Here is a 10,774-nt window from a genome sequence, read left to right as displayed (position 1 = left end):
GGAGACACATTTTTTAAGCTTCTCAGGTGGAATTCTTTCCCATTCTTGCTTGATGTACAGCTTAAGTTGTTCAACAGTCCGGGGGTCTCCGTTGTGCTATTTTAGGCTTCATAATGCACCACACATTTTCAATGTGTGGACTACAGGCAGGCCAGTCTAGTACCAGCACTCTTTTACTATGAAGCCACGTTGATGTAACACGTGGTTTGGCATTGTCTTGCTGAAATAAGCAGGGGCGTCCATGGTAACGTTGCTTGGATGGCAACATATGTTGCCATCCAAAACCTGTATGTACCTTTCAGCATTAATGGCGCCTTCACAGATGTGTAAGTTACCCATGCCTTGGGCACTAATACACCCCCATACCATCACAGATGCTGGCTTTTCAACTTTGCGCCTATAACAATCCGGATGGTTCTTTTCCTCTTTGGTCCAAAAACAATTTGAAATGTGGACTCGTCAGACCACAGAACACTTTTCCACTTTGTATCAGTCCATCTTAGATGAGCTCAGGCCCAGCAAAGCCGGTGGCGTTTCTGGGTGTTGTTGATAAACGGTTTTTGCCTTGCATAAGAGAGTTTTAACTTGCACTTACAGATGTAGCGACCAACTGTAGTTACTGACAGTGGGTTTCTGAAGTGTTCCTGAGCCCATGTGGTGATATCCTTTACACACTGATGTCGCTTGTTGATGCAGTACAGCCTGAGGGATCGAAGGTCACAGGCTTAGCTGCTTACGTGCAGTGATTTCTCCAGATTCTCTGAACCCTTTGATGATATTACGGCCCGTAGATGGTGAAATCCCTAAATTCCTTGCAATAGCTGGTTGAGAAATGTTGTTCTTAAACAATTTGCTCACGCATTTGTTGACAAAGTGGTGACCCTCGCCCCATCCTTGTTTGTGAATGACTGAGCATTTCATGGAATCTACTTTTATACCCAATCATGGCACCCACCTGTTCCCAATTTGCCTGTTCACCTGTGGGATGTTCCAAATAAGTGTTTGATGAGCATTCCTCAACTTTATCAGTATTTATTGCCACCTTTCCCAACTTCTTTGTCACGTGTTGCTGGCATCAAAGTCTAAAGTTAATGATTATTTGCAAAAAAAATAAATGTTTATCAGTTTTTGAACATCAAATATGTTGTCTTTGTAGCATATTCAATTGAATATGGGTTGAAAATGATTTGCAAATCATTGTATTCCGTTTATATTTACATCTAACACAATTTCTCAACTCATATGGAAACGGGGTTTGTATAACATATAGAACATGCTATACGTTTACCAAACAATCTGTCACTCCTAATCGCTAAATCCCATGAAATCTTATACGTCTAGTCTCTTACGTGAATAAGCTAAATAATATTTGATATTTTACGGTAACGTGTTAATAATTTCACACATAAGTCGCTCTTGAGTATAAGTCGCACCCCCGGCCAAACTATGAAAAAAACTGCGAGTTATAGTCCGAAAAATACAGTACTTTGGGACAAATGATGATCCAGAAACTTCTATTTTTGAGCCTGGATATAAGGAGGATGATCTCCATGTTTTACCAGCTGAGTGACAAACAGAAGCAGCTTTAGTCAAACACTAGCATCATGTAGCGGTATTGCTCAGTGCTAAGCAAGATTACATAATAAAACAACCACTTACTGTACAAGGTCTGCTCTCACTGGTATAACGACTCATGGAATGTTTATATCTACCCGTTTAGATAAATAATTAATCATAATCTCACTCACACAGGTTAAAAACTAGCATATTTCCATATCTTTCGCGCCATCTCCTGGTCTTAGTTGGATGTCAAAGTTGACCGACTTCTAGGTTTATGTCCACAACCTTCTGCTATCCAGGTGAGAGCTACGATTTATAATCTAGAATTAATTTCCGCCAACTCGGAGGCAAAACAGCATAAGCTAGTTAGCTTTCTGTGATCACGGCGCCGCTAAAAGTAGTTCCTCAGCGTTAGCGCTTATAATACCAATATTGCTAATAAGTGGTTAATATTCAGGTCAAAACATGTAAACGATGAGTGTTGCTGGCGCTTTTTGGATGGTCATCAATCAATGTTTATTTATATAGCCCTAAATCACAAGTGTCTCAAAGGGCTGCACAAGCCACAACGACATCCTCGGTACAGAGCCCACATAAGGGCAAGGAAAAACTCCCAACCCAGTGGGATGTCAATGTGAATGACTATGAGAAACCTTGGAGAGGACCGCAGATGTGTGTGATTAAGAGCTATTCAGTAAGATTTAAGGTCCAAGCTATTGAATATGCTAAAAAGAACAGTAAGCAGCTATGTTTTATTAATATACTGTAGCTGCGTGTGTCAAATATGAGTCATTAAATGACTCCCGCCTCATGGTGATAGAGGGCGCTAGTGATCCCAGGGAGCATTTTTGCGACTACTCGGCTGCAGAAGAAGTGACAACAAGCAGCAACAGTTAGCAGCGATCGTTTATTTTTTCCTCTCGCCTGGAGGGTTACATATATAAAATAAAACAGTTTTCTAAACTGGACTTTCAATTGAAGCAGGAGGTAATAATTAAAGGAAGATCTCCATCGAGACAGAGAGACTTTCAAAACTGAAGAAAGATAAGGAAGACTTCTATAAACAAGTTATCTATGCTTTTGGTCAGAAGGAGCGTCGCATGGACTTCATTTATAAGTAAAGGTAAGACCATAATAACTTTTTTTTTTTAATTAAATGTGCTTTTCATGATGGTATCCTTACATCACACTCAAATTTATAAGTGCATGCCTAAATTTACCGTAAGCGCCGGAGTGAGAAGAGGTTTTAAATGAATTACCGCCCCGGCGCTAATTCAAGGAAATACGGTAATTGGTTCCGTAAATATAAGAATTGGATCTGTAAATGTAACTTAATTGGATCCGTAAATGTAGCAATTGGTCTCGTAAATGTAACTTAATTGGTTCTGTAAATGTAACTTAATTGGTCTTGTAAATGTAACTTAATTGGTTCTGTAAATGTAACTTAATTGGTCTTGTAAATGTAACTTAATTGGTTCTGTAAATATAACTTAATTGGTTCTGTAAATGTAACAATTGGTCTCATAAATGTAACTTAATTGGATCTGTAAATGTAACTTCATTGGTTCCATAAATGTAACTTAATTGATTCCATAAATGTAACTTAATCGGTTCCGTTAAAGTAGCAATTGTTTTCATAAATGTAACATAATTGGTCTCGTAAATGTAACAGTTGATTCCATATTGTAACTTAATTGGTTTCATAAATGTAACTTAATTGGATCCGCAAATGTAACATAATTAGTTCCGTAAATGTAACTTAATTGGTTCCGTTGAGGTAGCAATTGTTTTCATAAATGTAACATAATTGCTCTCATAAATAATGGGTTCCGTAAATGTAACTTAATTGGTTCCGTAAATGTAACTTAATTGGTTCTGTAAATGTAACAATTGGTCTCATAAATGTAACTTAATTGGATCCGAAAATGTAACATAATTGGTTCCGTAAATGTAACTTCATTGGCTCCGTAAATGTAACTTCATTGGTTCCGTTGAGGTAGCAATTGTTTTCATAAATGTAACATAATTGCTCTCGTAAATGTAAAATAATGGGTTCTGTAAATGTAACTTAATTGGTCTCATAAATGTAACTTAATTGGATCCGCAAATGTAACAATTAGTTCCGTAAATGTAACTTAATTGGTTCCGTTGAGGTAGCAATTGTGTTCATAATTGTAACATAATTGGTCTCGTAAATGTAACAATTGATTCCATAAATGTAATTTAATGGGTTCCGTAATTTAAAAAAAACATGTGTGCTTGATTCATGTATGGATATTGAATAATAAGACAAACAGTAAAATAGGTGTTATAACAAATGTATTCAGATAAACTTAATTTATAAGATTTGGGAACTTGGTTTTTTTGCGATTTTCAGAACAGGTTTTCTGCAGGAGTAGGTTTGGGTCCCTTCTGGTGGGAGTCAAGTACGGCTATCAAAAACTGTATCTTGCTGACCTGACATCTTGTGCCAAAGTAAATAGTGGCTGTTAAAGGGCTCCACCCAAGAAGCAGGGTGCCAAATAGTGGTACCTTCCACAGCTGCTGAGTTAAATAATAGCTAAGTGTGTGCTTGGTGGGAGTGGGCAGGGTCACATCATGCACACACTCACAGATGGGGGCGGGGGGTGTTGAAGAAATCCTGATACCTGATTGGGTGCCCGGGTGGTTTATTACAAGATGAGGGACTAGAAAGTATTTACAAGAAGACAACACACACACACACACACACACACACACACACACACACACACATAGTGGCAACATGGCCGGCCAACAGAAAGTTGCAAACAAATACTCACTGTAGCCCATCCCCTGCACAAAATACTTGAAGGCCTCCGCCAGTTTTCCAGGCTGAACACAGAAGTAAACACAATTAAAAAAGTATAGATCATGAAATGTACCAAAGAAAGAAATAATAAGCAGAGGAGAAGTAGGAGCTGACCTGCACCACTTGTGGAAGACCACCACAGTCCGCCATCTAGAGGAGAGGCAGAGAATTACACCACAAGGAGTACACAGCACAGGCCAACGCTCCTCATTGGGCACTTTCAAACTTCTTTCAGCTCAGGGCTCGCATTGACGATAATGTTTTATAATCAGATTGGTCAAATATTGGCTTGATAACTTCAATATAAATCAATCAATGTTTATTTATATATATATATATATATATATATATATATATATATATATATATATATATATATATATATATATATATGCATATATATATATATATATATATGTATGTACATACATATATATATATATATGCATATATATATATATATATATATACACACATATATATATACATACATATATATATATGTATATATATATATGTGTATATATGTATATATATATGCAGACAAAGAGCAGCTCGAAGACCTCGATGAAGAACACAAACCAAGGACCCAGATTTCCTTCGCGGGTCACCGGGGCCCCCCTCTGGAGCCAGGCCCGGAGGTGGGGCACGATGGCGAGCGCCTGGTGGCCGGGCCTGTCCCCATGGGGCCCGGCCGGGCACAGCCCGAAGAGGCAACGTGGGTCCCCCCTCCAATGGGCTCACCACCCATAGCAGGGGCCATAGAGGTCGGGTGCAGTGTGAGCTGGGCAGCAGCCGAGGGCAGGGCACTTGGCGGTCCGATCCTCGGCTACATAAGCTGGCTCTTGGGACGTGGAACGTCACTTCGCTGGGGGGGAAGGAGCCTGAGCTAGTGCGTGAGGTGGAGAAGTTCCGGCTAGATATAGTCGGACTCACTTCGACGCACAGCAAGGGCTCTGGAACCAGTTCTCTCGAGAGGGGATGGACTCTCTTCCACTCTGGTGTTGCCGTGTTGCCGGCAGTGAGAGGCGACGGGCTGGGGTGGCAATTCTTGTTGCCCCTCGGCTCAAAGCCTGCACGTTGGAGTTCAACCCGGTGGACGAGAGGGTAGCTTCCCTCCGCCTTCGGGTGGGGGGGACAGGTCCTGACTGTTGTTTGCGTTTACGCGCCAAACAGCAGCTCAGAGTACCCACCCTTTTTGGATTCACTCGAGGGAGTACTGGAGAGTGCTCCCCCGGGTGATTCCCTCGTTCTACTGGGGGACTTCAACGCTCATGTTGGCAGTGACAGTGAAACCTAGAGAGGTGTGATTGGGAAGAATGGCCGCCCGGATCTGAACCCGAGTGGTGTTTTGTTATTGGACTTTTGTGCTCGTCACAGATTGTCGATAACAAACACCATGTTCAAACATAAGGGTGTCCATATGTGCACTTGGCACCAGGACACCCTAGGCCGCAGTTCCATGATCGACTTTGTAGTTGTGTCATCGGATTTGCAGCCTCATGTTTTGGACACTCGGGTGAAGAGAGGGGCGGAGCTTTCTACCGATCACCACCTGGTGGTGAGTTGGCTGCGATGGTGGGGGAGGATGCCGGACAGACCTGGCAGGCCCAAACGCATTGTGAGGGTTTGCTGGGAACGCCTGGCAGAGTCTCCTGTCAGAGAGAGTTTCAATTCTCACCTCCGGAAGAACTTTGAACATGTCACGAGGGAGGTGCTGGACATTGAGTCCGAGTGGACAATGTTCCGTACCTCTACTGTCGAGGCGGCCGATTGGAGCTGTGGCCGCAAGGTAGTTGGTGCCTGTCGTGGCGGTAATCCTAGAACCCGTTGGTGGACGCCGGCGGTGAGGGATGCCGTCAGGCTGAAGAAGGAGTCCTATAGGGTTCTTTTGGCTCATGGGACTCCTGAGGCAGCAGACAGGTACCGACAGGCCAAGCTGTGTGCGGCTTCAGCGGTCGCGGAGGCAAAAACTCGGACATGGGAGGAGTTCGGGGAGGCCATGGAAAAAGACTTCCGGACGGCTTCGAAGCAATTCTGGACCACCATCCGCCGCCTCAGGAAAGGGAAGCAGTGCAGTGTCAACACCGTGTATGGTGGGGATGGTGCTCTGCTGACCTCAACTGCGGATGTTGTGGATCGGTGGAGGGAATACTTTGAAGACCTCCTCAATCCTACCAGCACGTCTTCCTGTAAGGAAGCAGGGCCTGGGGAATCTGTGGTGGGCTCTCCTATTTCTGGGGCTGAGGTTGCCGAGGTAGTTAAAAAGCTCCTCGGTGGCAAGGCCCCGGGGGTGGATGAGACCCGCCTGGAGTTCCTTATGGCTCTGGATGTTGTGGGGCTGTCTTGGGTGACAAGACTCTGCAACATTGCGTGGACATCGGGGGCGGTACCTCTGGATTGGCAGACCGGGGTGGTGGTTCCTCTCTTTAAGAAGGGGAACCGGAGGGTGTGTTCCAACTATCGTGGGATCACACTCCTCAGCCTTCCCGGTAAGGTCTATTCAGGTGTACTGGAGAGGAGGCTACGCCGGATAGTCGAACCTCGGATTCAGGAGGAACAGTGTGGTTTTCGTCCTGGTCGTGGAACTGTGGACCAGCTCTATGTTCTCGGCAGGGTCCTTGAGGGTGCATGGGAGTTTGCCCAACCAGTCTACATGTGCTTTGTGGACTTGGAGAAGGCATTCGACCGTGTGGGGAGTGCTCAGAGAGTATGGGGTAACGGACTGTCTTATTGTGGCAGTTCGCTCCCTGTATAATCAGTGTCAGAGCTTGGTCCGTATTGCCGGCAGTAAGTCGGACACGTTTCCAGTGAGGGTTGGACTCCGCCAAGGCTGCCCTTTGTCACCGATTCTGTTCATAACCTTTATGGACAGAATTTCTAGGCGCAGTCAGGGCGTTGAGGGTATCTGGTTTGGTGGCTGCAGGATTAGGTCACTGCTATTTGCAGATGATGTAGTCCTGATGGCTTCCTCCGGCCAAGATCTTCAGCTCTCACTGGATCGGTTCGCAGCCGAGTGTGAAGCGACTGGGATGGGAATCAGCACCTCCAAGTCCGAGTCCATGGTTCTCTCCCGGAAAAGGGTGGAGTGCCATCTCCGGGTTGGGGAGGAGATCTTGCCCCAAGTGGAGGAGTTCAAGTACCTCGGAGTCTTGTTCACGAGTGGGGGAAGAGTGGATCGTGAGATCGACAGGCGGATCGGTGCGGCGTCTTCAGTAATGCGGACGCTGTATCGATCCTTTGTGGTGAAGAAGGAGCTGAGCCGGAAGGCAAAGCTCTCGATTTACCGGTCGATCTACGTTCCCATCCTCACCTATGGTCATGAGCTTTGGGTCATGACCGAAAGGACAAGATCACGGGTACAAGCGGCCGAAATGAGTTTCCTCCGCCGGGTGGCGGGGCTCTCCCTTAGAGATAGGGTGAGAAGCTCTGTCATTCGGGGGGAGCTCAAAGTAAAGCCGCTGCTCCTCCACATCGAGAGGTGGTTCGGGCACCTGGTCAGGATGCCACCCGAACGCCTCCCTAGGAAGGTGTTTCGGTCACGTCCGACCGGTAGGAGGCCACGGGGAAGACCCAGGACACGCTGGGAAGACTATCTCTCCCGGCTGGCCTGGGAACGCCTCGGGATCCCCCGGGAGGAGCTGGACGAAGTGGCTGGGGAGAGGGAAGTCTGGGCTTCCCTGCTTAGGCTGCTGCCCCCGCGACCCGACCTCGGATAAGCGGAAGAAGATGGATGGATATATGCGTATATATATATATGTATGTACAGTATAAATATATATGTATATGTATATATACAGGTAAAAGCCAGTAAATTAGAATATTTTGAAAAACTTGATTTATTTCAGTAATTGCATTCAAAAGGTGTAACTTGTACATTATATTTATTCATTGCACACAGACTGATGCATTCAAATGTTTATTTCATTTAATTTTGATGATTTGAAGTGGCAACAAATGAAAATCCAAAATTCCGTGTGTCACAAAATTAGAATATTACTTAAGGCTAATACAAAAAAGGGATTTTTAGAAATGTTGGCCAACTGAAAAGTATGAAAATGAAAAATATGAGCATGTACAATACTCAATACTTGGTTGGAGCTCCTTTTGCCTCAATTACTGCGTTAATGCGGCGTGGCATGGAGTCGATGAGTTTCTGGCACTGCTCAGGTGTTATGAGAGCCCAGGTTGCTCTGATAGTGGCCTTCAACTCTTCTGCGTTTTTGGGTCTGGCATTCTGCATCTTCCTTTTCACAATACCCCACAGATTTTCTATGGGGCTAAGGTCAGGGGAGTTGGCGGGCCAATTTAGAACAGAAATACCATGGTCCGTAAACCAGGCACGGGTAGATTTTGCGCTGTGTGCAGGCGCCAAGTCCTGTTGGAACTTGAAATCTCCATCTCCATAGAGCAGGTCAGCAGCAGGAAGCATGAAGTGCTCTAAAACTTGCTGGTAGACGGCTGCGTTGACCCTGGATCTCAGGAAACAGAGTGGACCGACACCAGCAGATGACATGGCACCCCAAACCATCACTGATGGTGGAAACTTTACACTAGACTTCAGGCAACGTGGATCCTGTGCCTCTCCTGTCTTCCTCCAGACTCTGGGACCTCGATTTCCAAAGGAAATGCAAAATTTGCATGGTTGGGTGATGGTTTGGGGTGCCATGTCATCTGCTGGTGTCGGTCCACTCTGTTTCCTGAGATCCAGGGTCAACGCAGCCGTCTACCAGCAAGTTTTAGAGCACTTCATGCTTCCTGCTGCTGACCTGCTCTATGGAGATGGAGATTTCAAGTTCCAACAGGACTTGGCGCCTGCACACAGCGCAAAATCTACCCGTGCCTGGTTTACGGACCATGGTATTTCTGTTCTAAATTGGCCCGCCAACTCCCCTGACCTTAGCCCCATAGAAAATCTGTGGGGTATTGTGAAAAGGAAGATGCAGAATGCCAGACCCAAAAACACAGAAGAGTTGAAGGCCACTATCAGAGCAACCTGGGCTCTCATAACACCTGAGCAGTGCCAGAAACTCATCGACTCCATGCCACGCCGCATTAACGCAGTAATTGAGGCAAAAGGAGCTCCAACCAAGTATTGAGTATTGTACATGCTCATATTTTTCATTTTCATACTTTTCAGTTGGCCAACATTTCTAAAAATCCCTTTTTTGTATTAGCCTTACACAATATTCTAATTTTGTGACACACGGAATTTTGGATTTTCATTTGTTGCCACTTCAAATCATCAAAATTAAATGAAATAAACATTTGAATGCATCAGTCTGTGTGCAATGAATAAATATAATGTACAAGTTACACCTTTTGAATGCAATTACTGAAATAAATCAAGTTTTTCAAAATATTCTAATTTACTGGCTTTTACCTGTATATGTGTATATATATGCATATATATAATGTGTATATATGTGTATATATATATATATGTATGTATATATATGTGTATATATACACATAAATATATATATATATATATGTGTATACATACACATATATATATATATATGTGTGTGTATATATACACACATATATATATAGATACATATATATACACCGCCCTCTCCCCTCTGACGGACATCTACACCTCCCGCTGCCTCAACAGAGCCAGTGCCATCATCAAGGACAGCACCCACCCTGGCTCTGACCTGTTCCACCTGCTGCCCTCTGGGAAGCGCTACAGGTGCATTAAAACCAAAACAAACAGGCTAAAGAACAGCTTCTTCCCCAGGGCCATAACCATCCTGAACGGACTGCCCCATTGTTCCTCATAACTGCCTTCTCTTCGGTGCAATAACCCATTCCACCAACCACCCTGTTTTTGTTTTTGTTTTTTTCATGTATATATTAATTTCACACCATATTCATTGCACTTCTACATTTTTTATATTTTTATATATTTGCACATTGTTTTTCTAGCATGCACACATCGCACTGTATGGAATGGCCTCAATCTCATTACCTTGCGTAATGACAATAAAGCTGATTCTGATTCTGATATATATATATATACATATATACACATATATATATGTATGTATGTAAATGTATACATATATATGTATATATATATATATATACACAGTATATATATGTGTATGTATGTATATATGCTGTATATATATATGCATATATATGTGGATATATATATATATATATGTATGTATGTATGTGTGTATATATATGTATACATATATATATATACATACATACATACATATACAGATATATATACACATATATATACATATATATGTATATATATATATATATATATATATGTATTTATATATATATATACATACATACATACATATATGTATACATATATGTATATATATACATACACATATATGTATATATATACAC

The 10,774-nt window shown here is 43.1% G+C and overlaps 1 protein-coding gene across 1 annotated transcript in view; it reads right to left on the bottom strand.

The window, feature by feature from the left end:
- Positions 1–10,774, bottom strand: part of LOC133571271 (protein NDRG3-like) — a 68,293-nt gene that overhangs the window by 4,911 nt on the left and 52,608 nt on the right. The window contains exons 14-15 of the mRNA XM_061924220.1: positions 4,505–4,540; positions 4,362–4,413 (exon numbers count right to left, since the gene is read on the bottom strand). Of these exons, the coding sequence (XP_061780204.1) occupies positions 4,362–4,413; positions 4,505–4,540 (88 nt within the window). The remainder of the gene's footprint in view (positions 1–4,361; positions 4,414–4,504; positions 4,541–10,774) is intronic.

The sequence above is a fragment of the Nerophis lumbriciformis genome, linkage group LG01 (assembly GCF_033978685.3).
Source record: "Nerophis lumbriciformis linkage group LG01, RoL_Nlum_v2.1, whole genome shotgun sequence".
Lineage (NCBI taxonomy): Eukaryota > Metazoa > Chordata > Actinopteri > Syngnathiformes > Syngnathidae > Nerophis > Nerophis lumbriciformis.
This window is presented reverse-complemented; position numbering and strand designations above follow the sequence as displayed.